At 35.6% G+C, this 24,184-nt stretch overlaps 1 protein-coding gene across 1 annotated transcript in view; it reads right to left on the bottom strand.

Annotated features, from left to right (window-relative positions):
* CEP128 (centrosomal protein 128) overlaps positions 1–24,184 on the bottom strand; it is a gene marked incomplete at its 3' end in the record, with an annotated part of 415,333 nt that overhangs the window by 377,026 nt on the left and 14,123 nt on the right. Inside the window, exons 3-6 of the mRNA XM_082649309.1 lie at positions 16,624–16,750; positions 15,228–15,346; positions 12,169–12,260; positions 8,343–8,415 (exon numbers count right to left, since the gene is read on the bottom strand). Coding sequence (XP_082505435.1) covers positions 8,343–8,415; positions 12,169–12,260; positions 15,228–15,346; positions 16,624–16,750 — 411 coding nt within the window. The remainder of the gene's footprint in view (positions 1–8,342; positions 8,416–12,168; positions 12,261–15,227; positions 15,347–16,623; positions 16,751–24,184) is intronic.

Below are 24,184 nucleotides of genomic sequence, written 5' to 3'. Positions count from 1 at the left end.
GACTGGTTAAATAAATTTTGGGATATTCATTCAATAGAATGCTTTAAATATTTAAAAAAAAAGGAATTAGGAAGCTCATGAGAGGCTAATACGGAACAATCTCAAATCTCAAAAATACATTAAGTGAAAAAGGCAATATATAGAACAGTGTGTTTATTAGGCTAACTGCTAACAATTAAATAACAAAAAAGGGAGAGCAGGAGAGGCCTCTCTCAGTGTAGTGACATTCAACAGGAGCCTTGAATGACAAAAGGGAGCTAGCCATGCAAAAAATTGGGGAAATAAAAGTGAAGCCAGTGCAAAGACCATACGGTAGGAATGAGTTTGGCAAATTCAAGGAACATAGAAAAAGCCAGATAATGCAGGCAGTATAGGCTATGCTAAGGAATTTGAAAAAGAAAAAGCTCAGGTAGGATTTTAAAAAGCATGGGAGTAATTCACTGTGATGACAATTTTTAAAAATCACTTGGGGGAATTCCCTGGCAGGCCAGTGGTTAGGACTCTGAGTTCTCACTTCTGAGGGCCCAGGTTCAATCCCTGGTCGGGGAACTAAAATCCCAAAGTCTGTGTGGTGCAGCCAAAACATAAAAAATAAAATGAAAAATAATAAAATAAAATAAAAAGTAAAAATCACTTGGTAACTGTCAGCACAGATATGGGCAATTGTAGGAGGTAAGAGACCAAGTTCAATGCAGTCTACTGCAGTGAACTCAAAAAAAAATGACTGAACAGAAGTATTAAGCAGATACAGATGGAATTGAGCAAGATTTCAGAAATAAAAAGGACAATATTTGATAATGGATTGGAAGTGTGGTATGTAGAAAAAGATGTGGAGTGAATCCTAGGTGACCACTGGATGGACTGTGATGCCCTTTCCTGAGACAGGGAAGACCAAAGCAAGAGCAAGTAAAAACAGTTCTAAACAGAATGGCATGGACTTTGTACCTAAGGACACAGCATATATTTGCAACTTTTGAATGATAAGATAATTCCCAATAATAAAAATTATTTTAAGGACTGCATTTATTATTGCCTCCTCACACTTACTTTCTATTTGTAAGACCTAAGGGAAAAATATTAACAACATCACCCAATACTAAAAAATTCGTTTTTATCAGAGTACGTACCAATCAATCAAATTTACTACTAAGATATCAAAAAGTCCTGAATCTCTAAATTTACTTATAAAAATAGCAAAATAGGGACTTCCCTGGTGGCGCAGTGGTTGAGAATCCGTCTCCCAATGCAGGGGACATGGGTTCAAGCTCTGGCCCGGGAAGATACTACATGCCGCAGAGCAACTAAGCCCATGCGCTACAGCTCCCGGGCCTGAGCTCTGCAGCCCACAAGCCACAACTACTGAGCCCACGTGCTGCAACTACTGAAGCCGCATGCCTAGAGCCAGTGCTCCGCAACGAGAGGCCCATGCACTGTGGCGGAAGAGTGGTCCCCACTCGCCGCAACTAGAGAGAGCTTGCATGCAGCAACGGAGACCCAACACAGCCAAAAATAAATAAATATATTTATTAAATAAATTAATTAAATAAATTAAAATAGCAAAATAACAGAATAAAAATTAGAATACCTTTAAAGTTAGCATTTAATGAAAGGAGGTGAAACAAAAGCAAAAGCATTCCGTTTATAGGATTGTATTCTGGCTTTTCAATATGTTGATTCCTCAGATCTTTAATAATATCTGCTGGTTTAAAATACATTCCAGGGCTTCCCTGGTGGCACAGTGGTTGAGAGTCCGCCTGCCGATGCAGGGGACACAGGTTCGTGTCCTGGTCCGGGAAGATCCCACATACTGCGGAACGGCTGGGCCTGTGAGCCATGGCCGCTGAGCCTGCGCGTCCAGAGCCTGTGCTCCACAACGGGAGAGGCCACAACAGTGAGAGGCCCGCGTACCGCAAAAAAAAAAAAAAAAAAATCCATTCCAGTAAGTATTTGTTACTTATCCTGCTGTTGTAATCTGTGCAATAACTATCTGACTAAACACAGTGTTGAGAAAGTTTTTAGAGTCAATTTATGATCAACTCTTCCAGAAGGAGCTGAATCCACGTTTACATTTTTAATTTAAATAGTGACCCTCCTACAGAAATCAAAATAAAATTGTCTTTTTCTTCCATAAATAATCAAACTTAATATGCACTCATATCACACTCAAGCGGGTAAAGCCTAGACAACTAATAGATTAAAATTTCCCCTGTGGTACGAGGCACACAAAATATTGTTTATTATCACGATTGTTAACAGAAAATATTTTCCATAGCATCATGCTATAAATAATATCTCCCTTCCAATGGGCAGTTTGAAAAAAGAACAAACAAAATTATGATTCCCAAAGGATTAACAAATTAAATCTTGGCGTGTTTGATAGGAATACTTTTTGGCCCTCAAAGAAAAATGTGTTCTATAAACTTTCAAGATGTATTTTAGTTACTGAGAAAATGCATGATAAACAACTGCAATCTCAGAATAATGCACAATAATTCTGATTAACAGGAGTTACCAAAAGAAAGTGAAATTGGTGGGAGATAGGAGCATTCATTTTTCTTTATATATTTGTACAATATTTAAAAGTTTGCCGCAGTGAATGTGCATCACTTTGGTAATTTTATTTTAAACGTAAACCTGGAGGGGGGAACACAGCTGCAGCCTCTGAGAAGTTTAATGCTCAAACAACAAAACTGCATCTTCCCTGACAACACGCTATCATGAATTCACAATATGTCAAACAGTTATAAAATGTAAATGTTGACTTCAGTTGGAATAAGTGAGTCACAATATCTATACTAAACCTTGCACAGATTGAAAGTAAACACCATGTGGCCTTCAGAAGACCTTCTAAAATTCCACAATATTTTTAAGTTTTGCATTAGGCAATTGTTTCTTAATCAGAACTACATACACCCATGTGAGGTTTGACATGCTCTCTGTACAGTTATGAGACAACCCTACTTTGAAAGCAAATTACAGAAAGCACAAAACAAGGTGTAACACCACAACTTGATGCGAGGAACTAGCAGATGAACAATTCAACCAAGTGCACAGTTACGTGTGTATGATTTTCCAGGTTTTGACAACATAAAAAGATATGCCCTGATGAGCTGGGCCCACTGGACAGTTGAGTAAACAAGCAAGTTGTATAAACGAATTACACCAAAGAACTGAGCACTAGTGAGGTATGACATCTATGGAAGAGCTGTGCAATCATAGCTTTTATCTGATATGGGATAATTCTTGATGCACAGTAATGACGAGAGAACTCAGGCTTTCTTTGAATTCAGCTGCTAAGACTGAACTCAGTGGTTATATTTTAGACCCACATTAACACTCTAGACTATATAGACAGTGCTTGCTAATTTTACTTGCTATATGAAAGAAATATAAATGAAGTAGCTCAGGTTCTCTTGTAAAAATGGCAAAAGGTGAAACTTACAAAATGTAATGTGCATTATGCAAATTAGCATTTCAAACTCCCCAAACTCAAACTATCCCATCTATCTAACAATGTCAGAAACCAGCATGACCACTGGATATGTCCATGGCTTAGTCAGATCTATAAGGATCTCAGCAGAACATTGAAGATATCTGAGTTTGGATCAAAGCCCTCGATACAAGCATGCTCACGAGTTGTATACCTATGTAGCAAGTAACAGAAGCCTCATACAAGTGCATTAAGAATCACAAACATAGTAATGGAATCTGATAGATATAAAAAGATTCAGGGAGTTTCACTTCTAAAAATGACAGACTAGATAATTCAGACCAATCCTTCCACTGAAAATAACTTAAATAGCAAGAAATAATACTTTAAATATCTGTTTAAAGGCATTGGAAAGCTAAAGAGATAAAGACATATGAGACCAAGATGCAAGAGAAAAAAGAAACCCTATCCTTTCTCTCTCAAATATCAGCCCATTTCAGAAAAGGCAGCAGAGACACTGAGAAGCTGAATAGATTTTCAACAGATGCATAGGGTTAAAGAGGAAAAACAAGTTGAGAGCCCTTCCCAGGAAAGGGGTTCCCAGGTTAAACTTCTCCATCCCCACAACCCAGCCTGTGGGCTGGAATCCTGAAGGACTATACACTAGCAGGAAGGATGAATCAGAAATAGTTGAAACCTGGCACTAAAGTTTAACACTGAAATGTCTCAACAATAAATGATAAGGTAATTCATGAGTGCTATGGCCCCAATCTAATCTGTAACCAAAAGGAAACATGTCCTTTCATACATAGTAATGATCAAATTATCTATGCAAGTTTACTTTGAAGAGAATGAAATAGTTTCTGTCATCAAAAATAACTAGACAATCAAAAGTAAACAGAAGGCAAAAACAATGCGATCAAAATCCCAGGAAAATAAGACATAATAGAAACAGACCTATAGAAGATCCAGATGATGGAGTTATGAGACACAGATACACAGATTGAGGATTAGAACTACAAAGTAAAAAGAAAAGAAATAAAAATTCTAGAAACGAAATATGTAATAACTGAAAATAAAAACCAGTGGGTGGTTTTAATAGATTTGATTCAGCTGAAGAAAGGGACTAAACGAAAGGTCAGAAGAAAACATTCCAAATGGAGAAACAAATTTTAAAAATTATAAAAATGAGGCTTCCCTGGTGGCGCAGTGGTTGAGAGTCTGCCTGCCGATGCAAGGGACACAGGTTCGTGCCCCAGTCTGGGAAGATCCCACATGCCGCGGAGTGGCTGGGCCCGTGAGCCATGGCCGCTGAGCCTGTGCGTCCGGAGCCTGTGCTCCGCAACGGGAGAGGCCACAACAGTGAGAGGCCCGCGTACCTCAAAAAAAAATTATAAAAATGAACATAGAGAGGATCTGTCACCAAAAGACCCACTCTAAATAAAATTCTAAATGGAATTCTATCAGGTATATGCAGATTCACTCTAAAGGAAATTTTACAGTATGTTCCTAAGGCATACATGGAATCTCAGGGATGTAGAAAGGAATAAAGAACATACAAAGAAATGCAAAACAAAGAAGAATAAATATAAGGGTAAATCTAAATGAACAATTACTGTATAAAATAATAATAGTGATGTCTTGTGTGGCTCGATTAAACATAGAATTAAAATACATGATAGTAAAAGAAAAGTGGAGAATGAGGTTAATGGAGTTAGAGTTTCTTAGATCCTTGTACTTGCTAGGAAGAGCTAAAAGTGCTAATTTATACTAGATTTAATAAATCAAGGATGCATGTTCTAATCCCTACATTTAATCCCTACATTAAAAAGAATTTAAAAATAAGGTACAATTAGCAAGATAATAAATATGAAAAATGGAAAAATGAAAACTAATAAATCCAAAGGACAGAAGAAAAAATTTAAAAAAACAACAGAGGTGGAACCAATAGAAAGCAAATAGTTAAGATGGTAGATTTATACAAACTAAATCAATATTTACATTAAATGTAATAGGGTAGATCCTCCAAATGAAAAACAAGGATAATTATATTTTTCAAATGTTAAATGTTACTCTATAAAATAGCATAAAAATATCAACTCCAAGGCATAAATCTTATAAACAATGTATTAAATATAAGACGTCTGGATAAAAAACTATAAAAAATTATTGGAGGGATTTGCTATGTTCATAATTGGAAAACTCAATATGTAAATATTTGTATTCTCTCCAAGTTGACCTACAGAAACAATGTAATCCAATCAAGATCGCAGCAGGCTTTTAAACAATTTCATATTGATTCTAAAACGTAAACAGAAATGCAAAGAGTAAAAAACAAACAAGACAAGCTTGAAAAACAAAGTAAAAGGACTTACTCTACCATATTACAACTTATCAGAAAGCAACAGTAATCAAGACAGTGTGATATGTGCACTGGGATAGATGTATTAACTAGATGACTGAACGAAGAGTCCAGTAACAGATGCCCGCACATATGAACATCTGATTTATGACCAAGACAGAACTGTAAAGTAGTGGAGAAAGCGTAGTAAATGAAACTGAATCAATTGGATATCCATATAAAATGTATGACCTCTACTTCACACCAGAAACAAATATCAATTCCAAGTACATACTAGATCTTAATGTGAAAGGTAAAACACTATCCTTCTAGCAGATTATATAAGGGAATATTTTGATGATCTTAAGATAGGGAACAATTTCTCAAATAGGTCAAAAAAGCACTAACCACAAAAGAAAAGATGGAAAATGAACTAAATTAAATTTTAACAAAAGGTTCCATTAAGAGAGTTTTAAAAATAAGAAGCAGTAGCTGTAGAATAGGAGACAATATTTGCAATACGGATAACTGACAAAGTGCTTGTATACTAAATATATAAAAACCTCCCACAAATCAATAACAAAAAGACAATCAAGCCAGTAAAACAAGTGGGCAAAAGAAGCAAACTGGCATTTCAAAAAAGAAACTAGCCAATAGCTGACAAACATACGAAAAGATGCTCATCATCATTAGTAATCATGAAAATGCCAATAAAACCATGCTGAGATACTGTAAGCACCGAACATAATGGCTACTAATGAAAGACTAATAATACCAAGTCTTTGAAAAGCAACACAATTTCTCATATGCTGCTAAAGAGTGTAAATTAGTGAAGCCACTTTGGACACCTGTTTATCAGTATCTACTAAATTGGAAGGCACCTAACAATTGCACTCCATGTTACATACCAACAGAAATGCAAACACGTGCACTAAAACAATAAGATTGGTAGCAGTAGATTATGTGTAACAGCCCACAATTTGAAATAATTCAAATACCTATCATAAAATGTTAAAATATATTGCAGTATATCCATACGATGCAATACTAAGGAGCAATAAAAAATGAACAAACTGCAAGTACATGACACATCACCCAGAAATATCACAATCGTGATCAGCAAAAGAAGTCAGACACAAAAAAAATGCCCTACATGGTTCCATTTATATAAAAAGTTCAAAACAGGCAAAATTAATCTATAGGTTTAAAAGTCAAAATAGTGGTCAGAAAAGGAGAAATTAGTGATTGGGAGGGGGAATAAGGAGGCTTCTTGTGCACTGGCAATGTTCTATTTCTAGATCTGGGTGGCGGTTTCATGGGTGTGCTCACCTTGTAATAATTCATCAGGCTATATAATAATACATGTACTTTTCTATAAGTACATTGTATCTCCAAACTTTTTAAATTAAAAATAAGAGAAAATAAGTTGACCTCTTTAAAAATAGAACATATCCATATCTTAGCATATGTGGCCAATAAATTCAAACTCCAAAATAAATTCAGCACATCTATGTAAGAAACTGTAAACACAGTAACATCTGGAGAAAAATTACAACTGGAGAAAAATTATCTGCTTTTATTAGGAAACTCTCAATTTTAATAAAACAAGTTAAGAAAATTCTGCTACTATCCCTTGCCTTACAAAAACAACGTTTTTGTGGTAAATGAATGAATACACAATTACTCCTGAAGTGGATAAGTTTGCAACAGTTTAGTGACAATTTCTGATGATATTTTTCTCCTAAAAAAAGGAAAAAAACAACCTGATGATGCAAAGAAATGGACAATGTATGTACTTCATTTTTATTTTAATTCCATCAGGAATAGTGATTTGATAAAAAGCAATCACTTAATAATGAGTGTCGGGCTTCCCTGGTGGCACAGTGGTTGAGAGTCCGCCTGCCGATGCAGGCGACACAGGTTCGTGCCCTGGTCCGGGAAGATCCCACATGCCGCGGAGTGGCGGCGCCCATGAGCCATGGCCGCTGAGCCTGAGCATCCGGAGCCTGTTGCTCCGCAACGGGAGAGGCCACAACAGTGAGAGGCCCACGTACCAAAAAATAAATAAATAAATAATGAGTGTCAACAATCTGAGTTTGAGATAATAAAACTCGAGAATTAGGGGGTTTTTTCAATCAACACCACGTCAAACAAAAAACAGAGAGCAAGGAGCTCTTTGCAGCAATGCTGATTACACACTTCTGTGAGATGACCTGAAAATACTTAATGGGGAGTGTTACAGAGTCACTACCAAAAAATTCTGTATTTCTCAAATATCATTTAATAAAAACCACAATATCACTGAGTCAATAAAATTTTAAATCTCTTTCAAATATTCATAACTCTAAAAATTAATTCTGTCTCTAATATACTACCACTATAAATATTTCAAACTTAAATACCTAAAATTCATGAATATTTTATAAAAGGTGCAAGAACATATTTTTAGACAAAATGGCATATACTACCCAAAAAGTTAAAATCTAGTAAACTTCACTGTGACTACAACCAGCTCAATCACTCTACCACCTGTGTATGAAATAAAACTTTCTATAAATAAAGAGTTCTCACCACTTCTTGTTTTTGGGTTTCATTAAGTTTTTCAGTCAGTTCTTCCAAAGCCCTTTTTGTTTCAGCATCGGACCTAGGCACATAACAAAAAACAGAGTATTTTTTTAAGTTGGCTATTTGAGAAAATATACATAATTCGTGAAATTTACAACATCATAATATGTTATTACATAATACTCTGCTGCAGTGGTTCTTAGACGTTAGCAAACCTATGAAACACCTGGAGGACTTGTTACAAACACAGTATCTATCAGTAGATACACAATGGAGCCCAAGAACATACATCCCTACAAATTCCTAGGTGATGCTGATACTGACAATCTGGGGACTACACTTAGAGAAACAATGCTATACTAGATCACCTTCAATAAACAAACACACTGAAATAGCTCCCATTTTAAATTAAGAAGAATGAAAGAGGTAAGGAGGACAAAACTCTTGATCTCACATCCTCTCCAGGAATTCATAATCAAATTACATCTGAGTGTGCTATACAAACTCTGTCCTCACTCATTTATCTCCCATTACCTTTTTCCCATCAAATTAATAACACACATGATAAATAACCAAATCGTACAGGAAAACGTATAAAGAAAAGCAAAGCCCTTTCTCTCTCACACTTATCTGGTTCCAACCCCGCCTGGCAACCATGCTCAACTAATACGTTCTCAATTCTTTTGCGGGCTATCTCCATCATTTTCAACTCGAGATATTTTCAACTCTGTTTTGAAATATTTAACTCACACTCTTCTTCAATTTCAGATAAATTTATTACTATTTTCAGTTCTTCTATTGGTTACCTGTGTAACTTAATACATTTATACCCATTATGAATTACTCCATCATAGAGAATTAATGCTTTTTGCTTACATTCTATCATGCTCACATTTTTGTCAGATTCCTAGTTGGATCACTAACTTTCCTGTGCTTTTTTTTTTTCTAGAGTTTTCCGTTACCTTTTGGCCTTACACGGGCCTTATTATCACATCATTGATGTTTTTCTCCCACTTATTACTCAATCATCTACTAAGAATCTACTCCATTCTTCTTGACTACATCCTTCTCAAAGGACACTTACTTCCTGCTCGAATTCAGTGATTACTTTCTGGGCCTGCTATATGGCTATCATGCTGGAAATTACTTTCACTGAAGTCTCGGGTTAGTTTTACTATTTCTTATAACCTATATCTTCCTTTTTCTTGGTTGCCATTTTATTTTACTCATATGCCCTTAGTAATTTCCTCAGAAAGAAGTTACCTTAAACGGTCAACTTTCTAAGTCTTTAGATCTCTGAGAAAGTCTTTACTTGTACTTCTTTCTTGGCTTTTGTGATTCCATGTGCTGCTGGATTTCCCATACCTCACTAGCTCTTTCTTCTCAAGCCAGCTCCTCTTTTTATATGACTTCTAAATATTGGAACTCCTGGGCATTCAGCTCTGTCCTTGATGTTCTCCCTACAGTTTCTCTCTAGATATCATCCATTTCCATAGCTCCAAATACCACTTCTATATGCTTACCACACTTAAATTTATCTCTCTAATGGAGACTTCTCCTTTGAGTTCCAGAGTAAATATCTGGCTGCATATTTTACATTCCCACTTGGATGTCTCACTGGCATCTGAAACCTAACATATCCAAGGCCAAATTCTTAATTTCTATGCCTCACCTACCCCCACCAGTCTTCCATATTTCAGGAAGTGGATTTACCATCTATTCAGTTACTCAAGTCAGAAATCTGAGAGTCATCCTTGGTTTATTCTCTCTTACCCCTCATAACCAATCCATTGCCAAATCCTAGCTCTCTGTTCTCAAAAAAAAAACTTGAAACATCCCTGTTCATCTCTCCCTTACCATAATCCTGGTCAAGCCATCATCTCTCATGCTAATGCAACAGTCTTCTAGTTCACCCTCCTCTAATCAATTTTTCATATGGCATCCAAAATAGGTGAGTTCTCAGTTAACTTTATATAATCCTTTCTAAAAGTTTGCTTTCTAAAAGTTTACTTACAATAATAAGTACACTTATTATTTATAATAATAATACACTTATTATTTATGTACCTTTTGCAATAAATGTCATGAAAAATATTAAAAATTAGTAAGTAAATGAGAGTATCAACCTTTCTGAATCATGTAGGAAGTTAAACCTAACAGCTTTCTACCCAGAATTTTTATAAACATGAATTAAGAATTGTGGTCTAAGTAAAGCAGAACTGGATCCTAAATCTTCCTCATCCACAAAGTTAAGCCACCAAGATTCAGAAGAAAACTGACTCTTATTTTGGCTCTAATAAAATTTCTCTGTCTTACATATGCCCCTAGGTCACACAAACTATTACCAGATGGTACCAGCCCATGGATCAGAAGATTCCCAGTCCACCACTGCATGTCCAAATGACCATTTAAACTAGTCAACAAAACCATCCCTGCAACTTCCCCTGTATCTTCCTACAGGACAACTACTTTCTGAAACTCATGTTCCTAATGCTTAATTTATACCCTTCCTTCAAATGTGGAAAAGCTACATAATAAAGCCATTCCAAGAACATACTGTATTAGAATATTAATGCCATTCTGTTGAGTTTATCAACTTGTCAGAAATAAATACCTAAGTATTAAATTAACTAACCCTTGCCATTTAAAAGATTAATAACACAGCTCAATAATTATAGTTTAAAATTCAGGAATTTAAATGCCTTATTCATATCAGCTACATGTGAAAATGATCTTGAACCACAGTGTACTATAAGTGGTAAAGAGCAGACACTCTGGGGCCTTACTGCCTAGATTTGAATTCTGACTCCACCACATCCCTCCTTTGATCTCCAACAAGCTGAGTTACTTCATCTCTCTGTGCCCTGTTTCCACAACAAAAAAAAAATGGGAAAAATAATAATTACCACTTCATTAGAACTGTCGTGAGAATTAAACCTAATTCTACCTGACATGAAATAAGTGTTCAATAATATTTACTGGTGGTAGTAGTTATAATGGTAACAGCAAGGTCTTTTATTCTTATTACTAAATTTCCTGCCTTCCTCATACAGAAGCAGATAAGTTATGCAGACTATAGTTGATATTCAGATTTAACATTTACAGCTTTGACTCTTTTTGCTATAGCAACACAAAACTGTCATGTGGAATGATTTCATTAGCTCGAGTACGAGTTAGCAAGTGAACCTAGCAAGTGAACGAATTTCAATTCACCTTTTTTGTTCTCTAATCATTGCTGTATATAGATTATGACTTTTGAGATGGTATAAATGTTTATTCCTTGAAAAATATGGTCTCTAAATGAAAGTCACCTGTCACCACTGATGATGAAAATGAAGACAGTGAAGAAATCTTAAATAAAGTGATACCTCTTAGGGAATACCCAGAATTGACAAAATTGCAAAAACTGGGCAGACATAAACAACTAGCTTTTGAAGATTTCAACTGAAAGATAAAATGTCAGATTCTACAATGGCTCATGTCCACTGACAAATTCCACATTATGCTTCTATTTGCTCCAATGTCGATCAATGGGTCTCTCTCCCCAATGTATTTGCAAATCTACCTCTTTACTAAGGTCTTGCAACATATCTCTCCATAATGTCAGCATGAAATAAAATGTTCTTAAAAACACGAAATTAATTTGTCTAACACTGAGTCATGATACATTGTAAATTCAAAGGGTTTTGAACTGTTTTATGAATATACTTTAAAATACTAGTATAAAAACATAGCACTTTTTTTTGGAAATTCATGTAAACATGTCAATTATAGAACCTATTTTATTCTTCTAATAATTCACCCCTCAACAAAAATCATATTCAGCTTTTACCGGCTTCTTCTGGCAAGTTCCCGGTTGAAATCATCTCCAAGGCGAACTTGTTCACTGCTGAGGTCTCGGAGGGACTGATGAAAAGCATGAAACTAATAAAAGCAAAACAAAGTTATCCATTTAGGATTCTGTTGAATTCTTCCATAAAGATTCACTGAGGGTAAGAATAAGAACTTGCTCTTTGCAATAATACCCATATTTTATAATGTTATCAAGACCTAATAAAATTTTTTCTCTCGAAGAAAAGTTTTTAAAACTATATATAACATTGACCATTACATCCTCTATAGTGCACTATTTCACTCTTTATAGATACTCTTGAAAAGAGGTCTGGAAACTTTTTCTGTAAACAGTACAACAGCATATATTTCAGGCTTTCAGGTTCTATGGCCTGTGTCATAATTACTCAACTCTGCCATTATAGCACAAAAGTAGCCATAATCAAATGAGCATGGCTGTGTTACGGAACTTTATTGAACTAGACCACATGCCTCAGCATGCCAACCCATGCTGCCAAGAAACCCTTGCCCACATGCATGAGGAACCATGAACAAGAATGTATGGAGCAGGGCTTCCCTGGTGGCGCAGTGGTTGAGAGTCCGCCTGCTGATGCAGGGGACACAGGTTCGTGCCCCGGTCTGGGAAGATCCCACATGCTGCAGAGCGGCTGGGCCCGTGAGCCATGGCCACTGAGCCTGCACGTCCGGAGCCTGTGCTCCGCAACGGGAGAGGCCACAACAGTAAGAGGCCCACGTACCGCAAAAAAAAAAAAAAAGAAAGAAAAAAAAAAGAATGTATGGAGCAGCACTGTTCATGATGAGAACACTAAAAACAAACCAAAGTCCATTAAGAATGAAATGGAGATAAACTGCAATATATTCCTCCAGCGGAGTATCACACAGCAGTGAAAATGAAATGATCAAACCTACCTACACTCCAAAAACAAAACATTAAATGGAAAAGGAAAGTTACAAAAAAAGTTACACTGCATTATTCCATCTATATAAAGTTTAACACAGGCAATACTAAGCAAGATATAAGCAGTAAAAATATTTTTAAAAATCAAGAGAATGATTAACATAGAAGTCAAAATAGTTGATAGCCCTTGGGGAAAGGAGGAGTGTAAAAGAGGTTTGGGGTGTATTATAAACCTCTATTTCTTGGTCTGGGTGGTAGTTACATGGATTTTTCATATTGTTGTACTTTTAATGGTAAATATGTATGCTATACATGTATGTGTAGGCTATAATTTATAATAAAAAACTAAGTTATACAGACTTGCAGAAATAAAAAATTGATTCATTTCAACAAATTCACATTGTGCAACTAACCAGTGCCAGCAACTGTGCTGGGAAACAAGTGTCATGGGAGACAGATATGTAAACAAAACCACAAATGCTGCACTGGGGCATTAAGAAAGTAAACAGTCATATGGAGCTAAAGGTCATCATAAGAAATGGACTAAAACAAGGAAGAACAATTAAAAAGAAAGGAGTGGAGGTAATACAGCAGATGAGCAACAGACCATTCACTTAGGTTTTGCTGTGATGATTTTCCAGTTTTGCAAAGCAGAGTCCTAGGACTCATCTTTGACACCACCTTTTCACTCATTCCCGCCCTCCCCAAATGGTCATCTGATCTTCAAGACCTTTCATTTTATCCACCAAATAGTTTTTAAATCTACCACTTTCTCTCCAACTCCATTTATCCTAATCCAAGTGGCCATCAGCTCACACCCAGAACACAGCAATATCCTTCTAATTGGTTTACCCACACTGACTCTATTTTCTACACTAGAGCCAGAGTGATCTTTTCGAAGTAACTGTCACCCTCTTACGTGGCTGTGCATGGTCTCAGGGTTTCACACTTCTTTAGCCACATGGCCTTCTTTAAATTACTCATAGGTGCTATCTTCCTTCCTGCCAAGGTATTTGTTCTACCTCAAATGACTCTTACTCAACTTTCGGATCTCAGCTCAATCAGCCTTTCTTTGGGAAGCCTTCCCTAACTGCGGCAGGTCCCTCTATAAACACTCCTATAGCCCTATGCTTCCTTCCGTTAGAGCAAGCATCTCGGCTCACAATTATGGGTGTATTTACATACTTTTTGATTAGTATCTAGCTCCCCCTCTAAATTGTAAGCTCTGTGAAAAGGCAAGGTTTTTGCTCATCACTGTTTCCAAGCCCAAGCACTGTCCCAGGACAAAGGCACTAAATAAATAAAATGAAAGAGTAAGTAATATTAGGATATTGTTCTCTGATCTAGGTTTTATCACATAATCCACACTAGCAAGTTGCACCTACCAAAAAATAACACTGTCAAGGAAAAGTTTCTACAAGGCGTCTTCTAATGCACTTGGTTCTGTTATCTCTTTATCTTATGTTATAATAAGGGAAAGCTACAGATGAGTATCCTAACAAACTCTGAGTCCTCAATCTTAAAACTACCAAAACAAAGATGTCTAAGTCAGCAACATCTCCTAGTCCTTATCTAATTAATTTAGCTACCCAACACAATAACAAAAAAAATTTTTTTCAGCTCTTGCATAGAAGTTTAAAGAAGCAGAAAAAGAAATATAGCTATAGAACTAATACCTTCAAAATCTTTAGTGAATACATAGAAAAAGCTTAGAATTCCTGCTTAATACAAAGTGGCTCCATCAGTGATTCAGCAAATCAGAAAAACACTAATGGAAAAATCAATAGGTTAACCACACAAAGACTAACTTATTCATACTAAACTAAACTTAGAAAAATAGAAACTAGCTGACTTAGCAGAGCTTGGAAAAGAGCAAGCCATCTGAGCAAGGAAACAAAACATGTCCAGCTAAACTCACTTTTAAATGTTCTACAAAATATAATCCTCCATAACAAAATTCAAAATAAATGTATGATGATGATCAACACATTGAAAATAAAATACTTTACTTGGTTTAAAAAAACAATCATTACAAAGTTAGTGATGATCAAACTCTTAGTTAAAATACAGCCATAAAATTCAAGTGTTAGTGATTTAAATAGAAATGCAAGGATCCAGACTACAGAATGGGTACAAAATACCTGGCCCACGTCATCAGTCTCCCGAACAAATCGGACACCAGTTCTGGACCTATTTCGTTTAATACCCTGTTGATCCCCATAGTCCTTCAGAGGTGAGGTAGGTGGAAAACGGTGGCTCTCTTTACAGAAGAAAGAAAAGGGAAAGGATTAAAAACACCACATGAGAAGAAACGATCTAAAATTTTACTCAGGAAATACACAGCAGACATGGATATATACATGTGCCCTCAACCTGGATTATTTCCCACAGACAATCACAAACAAATATCTTGCTGTGGCCATAAAATTCCACAAAATTGGCACTTATCTTGCTCTTAAAGCAGATAAAATGAACAACTGAAATAACCTGGAACTAGAACACATCAAAAATTCTAATTGGCTGTACTTTTCAAAGAAGCAATATAGTATTTTCTCTTACATAAAAATAGTAAGTTGCTAAAAAAAAATAACTTTTATGACTCCCTAAAATAATACTAATAAAACAGAATTTTTCAAATAACAAATTATCTAAAATCTGAATGGTGTTTAAAAATCAGTATAGGGCTTCCCTGGTGGCGCAGTGGTTCAGAGTCCGCCTGCCGATGCAGGGGACACGGGTTCATGCCCCAGTCCGGGAGGATCCCACATGCCACTGAGCGGCTGGGCCCGTGAGCCATGGCCACTGAGCCTGCACGTACGGAGTCTGTGCTCCGCAACGGGGGAGGCCACAACGGTGAGAGGCCCGCGTACCACAAAAAAATAAATAAATAAATAAATAATCAGTATAAACTAAACTACATAAAGAAATATAGCTGATTGTGATTTTTAATCATTATTATCATGACCAATAATGATATTAACAACACAAGCTACTAATGTTCACTCTGTCTAAATCGCCTCTCTTCACTGCACACTTTTCTAAGTCTCTTCTATTCAAACATGAACCTCAGTGCTGTAGGAAAGTATAATTATATGCAAGCTAAGTGTTATCACCTTTTATGTAGCCATTGAAATCGAGCTGCACACCAAGGATAAAATTCCCCTGTTATTAACAAGTGTCACAGGATATTTCATAATGAGACTTTTGAAAAACTATGAACCTAGGACAAGACTTCTAATCCAGAAAGTACACCACACAGTAAATCCTATTTGTGTGTGTGTTTTGACTGGAGGCAGACAATTAAATAAGGTTCTGTCAGGTGAAGCTCTACATGGTCTACAGAGCCTGAGAAGAAAAAAGTAACAGACTCAGAATATCAAAGTCCCATTGAACATGCTTCAAAGTATACTTCTAACACCTTATTTGTATGATTTTATGTATGGGTTATATTTGTCTAAACACTACATGTATCCAATATGTACTTCAGGAATATTTTTAAGACAAAGAAGAGGTTTTCAGAACATCTGAAGAGTTTACCTGTCACAGTGCCACCATCGAGGTCACTTGTACTCAGACTTGTAACAGAAATACTTCTCCCTCCTGAGTTTCTCAATAACCGTTGACTCCGCAGTTGGCCTATTGAATGCTCCAAGCTTTCTTTTAACTAAATTAAAGGATACAATGAAGTTTAAAAAACTTCCAGATACAAATAAGCCTAGAGATTTTAAAGCTATTCATGAACTATCTGGGTTCCCAAAGAGAATTTATATCAGAGAAAATTTTGAACTAAGTTATATTAATAGAAATATAAAAATAGTAAACATAAATATTTTAAGACCCAATTCTAACATCTGGTTTTAAATAGCATCTGTCACTACCTATTCCATCTTTCTATTACCATCAGATTGATGTGCCCATGCTTAGAAACATAACAAGGCCAACACATCTGAAAAAGAGAAAGACTTCCTTCTAAACATTCCTTCAGAAACCTCAGATCTATAATAAACAGGAAAATGAACAGCTGTCACAGTGACTTCTGCTTTGAAAAAAAAGTGCACTGCCCAATTCTGTAGCAGAGTACCTTTCATTCATTCAAAGATTTCAAATCCCGGAAAACCATGTGGTCAGATGTTGGACTGTTAGTACAAACTAGGATCACAGTTGTCCAAATGCTCTCTTCAGGTTATTAGGAAGTTAGCCAGCAGGGAATATAAGACAACATCTTTTAAGACCTAAAGGGCTACAATAAATAAAATCACGCTTAATACTGAGAATATAATCCAGAGCTGTACAGAACTATTGACCTGAAAAGAGGATTCAACAAAAACCCAAAGGAACAAAGAGTAAAACTTAGGAAAATCCACATACCCTGAATTGCTGAGAAACTTCTGGTCTAGACATTTTAGCCAAGGATGAATAAAAAATAATATTAATAAAAATAATGTATGGATCCAGAAAACAAGTCATCTGTAACTCTTTAAAGAGAATGTCAAAACAAGACGATTGAAAAGAGAGGGCTTCCTAAATTCAGCCAGAATTAAAAGGTAGAACACCACTGATGGAGGAAATAAGTTGGTTTCCTTGGGGAACTGTGCAGAAAGAAAGTAGCTTCAACTGAAGGAAGAGCACAGCTGAAACAGAATATGAGTCACAAATGAGTAAATCCTTTTTCACTTTGGTTGTTTGGACTTAGCTGTTCTGGAGAACCAAGGTTAAAATAGGCTGGATTAAAAGAAGTAGAGTTAGAATTTCAACAATTTATCTCTATTACCACTCTCATTTCTGGAAAAAAAAAAGAAAGAAAGAAAAAGCTAATATTTCCATACCCTCTGTTCCCTGCTTCTCTAAACTGGCATTTGTGCAATACCATCCTGCCTGAGTGTTCACCAGCTGTAGGACCTAGACTATCAATCCAGGAAACATACAGATGAGGCCTGGGAGAACTAAGGTCTACCTGGAGAGTAATTTATACACAAGTAAAATAAAAAACTATGTTTAACATGTAAGTAGTCAAGAGGTCTTACACAGTGAACACAAAATAGCATATCAGTAATCTATGACAAAGAGTCAGAATAAAATTGTACAATGTTAAAATTAAAAAGCTCAAATCCAAACTGTAACATTAAAAAAGGACTAGAAAGGTAAAATGACTTTAGATCACATAAGTTAGTGACAGAACCAGCTCTACTAACTTTTCCTGTGTTTATTATTTGCATCTTTCAAGCTAAGCCTGATGTCAGTATCCTTTTTCATAGTTTTTTTTTTTTAATTGAAGTAAAGTTGATTATCCTTTTGGAAGTAAAGTCAGCTGACATTTCTAATCATTGCTTCTTTTTGAAGGTAATTTGCCCCTTACAGCTCTGGCTCTTTTTAAGATTTTCTCTTTGACTTTGAGTGTCAATGGTTTTACAATGATACGACTATGTACAGCTTTACTTGTAGTTATCCCATTTCTGACCCACAGAGATCATGGAATCTGTAGCTTAATCTCTTTCATGTGTTGTAAATTTTCAGCCACATCTCTTCATTGTTTCTGCGTCATTCTTTCTTTCCTCTCCTGGAAATCCAGTTGGATTTAAGTTTTATCTTTTCTACCAAATCCCATGGGTCATTTATGCTCTTTTCTGTATTGTTCATCCATGCCTCCATTCTTCTTTTTGGATATATTATGCTGATCTATCTCTCAATCTATTAATTCTCTCTTTAACTGTATACAAGTTGTTACTTAATCCATCTGTTGATGGTTTTTTCTAATTTATTTGTTTGTTTATCTTAGTTATATTTTTCAGTTTCTGTAATTTTCATTTTTTGTCTTTTTTGTTTGGTTTTTTTTAGAGTTTTCAATTGTCAAAATTCTCAATCTTTTAATTTCTTTTTTCTTTTTTTTTTTTTTTTTTTGCTGTACGCGGGCCTCTCACTGTTGTGGCCTCTCCCATTGCGGAGCACAGGCTCCAGACGTGCAGGCTCAGCGGCCATGGCTCACGGGCCCAGCCACTCCACGGCATGTGGGATCTTCCCGGACCGGGGCACGAACCCGTATCCCCTGCATCGGCAGGCAGACTCTCAACCCCTGCGCCACCAGGGAAGCCCTCAATCTTTTAATTTCTTGAACAGGTTAATCATAGTTATTTTATAATCTCCTACTTGTTTCTCTTGTCTGTTTTTTCCCTTGGTTTTCAGTCAACTCTTGTATTTTCTTATGCCTGAGTATTTTTTTTATCATGTGATAGACACTGTATATGAAAACTGTGGAGCTATTTAAAGCTCTGGATGATGACATCTTCCTTCAGAAGGGACTTGGGTTTGCTTCTATCAGGAAGTCAGGCTACGGTCACTAGGAAACCCAATGTACCTTAATTCATTAGAACTGAGATGATTCAAAGCTGGGCTTCTGTCCCCATCAGCACTGGTCAATTTTCAATTTATCACTGCTCTGATTTTCAATTCACCATTTTTCCTAGGCTATCACTCTTTGGGGTCTCAATCAAAAGCTGGAGGGTTCCTGAACTCCAATTTTGGTCTCTCTAGCCTCTTTGAGTCTACAGATAGTTCTAATCTTATCTGCTTCTAAGCCACCTCTTTTGAAATCAGCTACTGCCTTGACAGAGAAAGAGTCCCAAATGTAGGACTCTTCCTTCTGGACTTCTATTTTTGCCAGATCTTGACTATAAAATTCCTCACTGCCTTGGTAGTTCTCTGATGGTTTCATAATATTATTTTTTACAATTTTTTTGCCTTTCCAGTTGATCTGAATGGGAGAGTTGATCCAAAATAATCTTATCTACCAATGCCAGAAGCAGAACTTGCCAGCATCCTTTTCATGTGGGCTTATTTGCTAACAAATCCTGAGCTGTAACTAAAAGCTGATTAAGAAGAGGAATTTTCACACACACATGCACACACACAATATCACTGCTAACAACAACAAAAAACTCACCATGGAACATATGGGAAAATATTGCAGAACAACAGAAATGATACATTACCCCCAAAATCTAGGAGGAATAACAGATGTTAGAAAATTGATCATTTCAGAAATAAGATAAAAAGTTAGACAAACTATTTGGCAACCTCATTTTAAAACTCTCAAAAGATGTATCATAAGCCATTGAACAGATGAACAGGCTAATACATAAAGACCAAAAAACTGAACTGTAAAAGGTAAATGAGTGAGATGAAGATTTCTTTTAATCACTCCTACAAACATCATGGCAAAAACAGATCCTCCACCTAAGATACAAAACTAAACATGTAATAAAATTAGAACCTACACTTAAAGTAGCAATAATACAACAGACATGGCACAAAATCTATTCATGATGTACAAAACCAATTTGATAACTCCTAAAATACAAAAACCAAAAGATAAAATTTGTTTTAAACTCTTTAGGATTATAACTTCTAATTAGATGCAAAGGCAAACCAAACTCGAAATTACATAAAAACAAAACAACACTAATAAAATTCAATTTAATATTAATTTATAATACTATGATGGATAATGCTATTTTGCTTAAACTAAATCAGTGTTCCACACAGACTGTGGTACTGACTGCAATGGTGCAGATTCTAAAAGTTTATCATGAATACCTCACCACATACCAAGTGTTGATTCCATTTCCCCACTTTCCCCTATATAAACTACCACAAAACCAGCATCATGGAACATGTTATGACATATTTTCACCTCAACTTGATATAAATGTACCATTTACATATTAGGTCTATTCTTTTATCTCTGTTCATTTGACATTAGACTAAAACAAACGAAGCATTACTATAATGTACCAGTAAGAATGAAAATAAAACTTGGGCACTGAAATTGAATGGCAATACTTGTTTGCAAGGTAGTTTATCCAAATTGTTAAGACATGCTTTTAAACACAGAAGTCAAGTGGGAAATCTCTCTATAGCCAAAGATGAAATAATTTGGGCATCGATAAAAATATTAACTACAATGGAATAAAGCAGTTGAAACGAATAAATTTGTGAGTTAATGATACTCAAGGAGAAAAAAATAGTCACTGGTCACCAGCAGAGAATGTTAGGGAAATAACTCATTATTTTGGAAACTAGTAAATAAATTAAAAAAATTTTAAACGTATAAGCTTTTAGATTAACATTAACATAGCAAATTTTAAAATGCTCATAGAGATCTCTGAAAACCCTGTTACATCTCTATTTGAAAGTCTGATTTGAGACAAAATATAAGTCAAGCTTAGAGAATCGAAAAATACATACAACTCTGAAAAACTGACTATACTGCACACCAAATCTATGAAAAGAGATCATCTAGGCAGCAATGGGTCTTCCATATAAGAAGTGTGATCATTAAAAACATCATGATTCACAAGGACCAGAGGAAAGCCTAGCAGTACTTTCCTCAGTTCTACTCCTTTTGTTTCTGTTCCTGTTGACATATTTCACACCCTAATATTTTATTTTGAGGATGAAATAAGATAATGTATGTAAAATAATTAGAGCAATGCCTAGGGAAGATTAGTTTGTTGAGTAAATGGTAGTTTTTACTGTGATGACTACACACAATGAATATAAGAGCAAAAGTAAATGAAGAAATTGGATGTTTTAATCTGGAGAAGCTCTTTAGAAGAATGTCATTCCCTAAAAATGACTTCACTGAATTCTTCTAGTTGTATATCTACAGGCTCTTAAACAGCAAAAATATCAATATTCTCACTATCAGCTATTTCTTTTTAACCCCACATCTAACTCCTCCATAATACAATTCAAATTTCATTCCAGCATTATCACTTTTCATTTCCTTGCCACACTTTCACCTTTTTGACCAATTCCTTTATTATTATTATTATTATTATTATTATTTATTCTTGTAAAATAGCATGCAGGTTTACCATTGGGAGGCAAGGAGGTATCACAACTATAATTTTCACTGTCTGCGACCCATCAGCAAGACTTCAAAAGCAGCAATTTGTTATTTATACAATAATGTGTGGACTGAAGAGCCAGCAGTAAAGTTTGCCCTTTTTGCAGTTACTCATCGTTAATATACTGTTGTGTTAGCTGAAATGTGAATTGTGTTGTTTGGGGACTGGTGTTATTTGACCAAATAGGGGTAATGAAATTCATGCACATCGAAACCATGCAACAAGGACCAACTGTCTTTACTTTTCAGCATTCGGAGAGGTTTTATAGCTGTATTCAGTGGAAGAGTATGCTAAACTCCACCTCGCCTGGGACCAGAACTCTAGTTTGTTTGTTTAAGTAAAAAAATATTGACTTTCCAAAATTCATTAATAGCAAGCTTCTTGACCAGTTTCTGGGAAGGCAAGGTTACAAGCAACTGTAAACAACTAAGAAACTAGGCACCAACTTCACACACACTATCAAAAATGCCTAAGAAATAAATCATATTCAGTAAAATTTGACTTCAATAAGATGAGATGAAAAAAGGCAAAGAACCATATGGGTAAACTTCGTTGGTCAATTTACAGTTACTGATACTAATAACCAGTGTATCTCACGTATTCACATTCTCAACAAAACTAATCACATCCTTGACTAAGCTCACTGTGAGAAAGAGAAAAAAATATCACACTAAAACTAGTCACTAGGAAATTCTTAAAAGATATCTACCATTACTTCCACAAAGAGACCATAATAAAAATGAAGTAGGAACAGTGATTACTCACACATAAATATAGTAGCTACCAAATATTCAAATAATTAGCTTACATACAAATGAAAAACACAACTTTAAAAAAAAAACCTTGATAAAAATTCTAAATGCTGCAATTCAAAGTCAGCTTAAATTCTGGAAACCATTAAAGATCCTATTTAGTTTCTCCAGATACTTTCTTACTCCAAAGTATCCCTTATTTTCATACTAAGAAAACATATCCCCTAACATAACACAGATTATACAGAAATGCATGCAAAGTATAGGTAACTGCATTCACTTAGCTGCATAGTTGAGCAGAAATTGGAAACATCTGAATATTTCATCTAACCATTTAGTTTTGTTTTCACCTGACAGTAAAGACTCAGTATTTAGCAAACATTCACAATGTATATAGCACTGGTGACTATGGAGACAGTTTGTGTAGTAAGTTTAGATATACCTATAACGTTGACATTAGAAACAAAAAAAAAAACTAAAGTATTTTGATTTACAAATCTTAGGGGTCAACTTGGCAAAATCCAGGGCAAGAGTAGAGGCAGAAAAGAGGTCATTTTAAAAAGTTTGTCCTGGGTAATAACGTCAACCGTAGGCACATTGATTAAGTGCTTTCTGCTTGACTTTCCTTCACTGCCTGTTTCTCCACAGAATGCCAAGCTTGATCTGGCAATACACTGCAAAATAGATTGGTTGTAGAGTTAATTTTATCAGCTCTATTTTGGTTCCTTACAGTCTATTAAAACTAGAACAAAGAGAAGGAGGAGGACAAAAAAGGAGGTAGAAGAGGTGGAGGAGGGGAGTTTTATAAAATTAGAGTGCAAATTTATGGTTTGCATACTTTTCTGGTCCCACCATCTGTTGCTGAAATGTATTTTTTAAATGGTTGCTGCTATCTTATTTTTTATTTACCAGAAAGATCATTAGCTCTGACTGCTATCCCTAACCTCTCTCCATAGGCTGATTTATGGAAATATAAGTCTATACTAATAGTTCTGAAATTTAGAAATTCCCTTTCAAATGATACATCATATTTATTTATGTGACTATTTTATTTTTAAATGAGATCTCATATATTCAAAGCCCACATAGCATACATATTCTAACGATTTTTAAAATTTTTTAAAGTGTTTCCATATAATATTCTGAATGTTATTAAATGAGCATACATGGGGGCTTCCCTGGTGGCCCAGTGGCTAAGACTCTGAGCTCCCAATGCAGGGGGGCTGGGTTCGATCCCTAGTCAGGCAACTAGATCCCACATGCTGCAACTAAGAGTTAGCATGCCATAACTAAAGATCCTGCATGCCTCAACTAAGACCCGGTACAGCCAAATAAATAAATAATTTTTTTAAAAAAAAATGAGCATGCATGGAAAATGGAATGTGCTCTTAATAGTACATTATTGTATTTTGGGTGGACAGACAATATAATCATGAACAT

This window comes from Grampus griseus (assembly GCF_964374135.1).
Source record: "Grampus griseus genome assembly, chromosome: 2".
Classification (NCBI taxonomy): domain Eukaryota; kingdom Metazoa; phylum Chordata; class Mammalia; order Artiodactyla; family Delphinidae; genus Grampus; species Grampus griseus.
The sequence above is the reverse complement of the archived record's forward strand: the minus strand, read 5'-3'. Positions and strand labels throughout refer to the sequence as shown.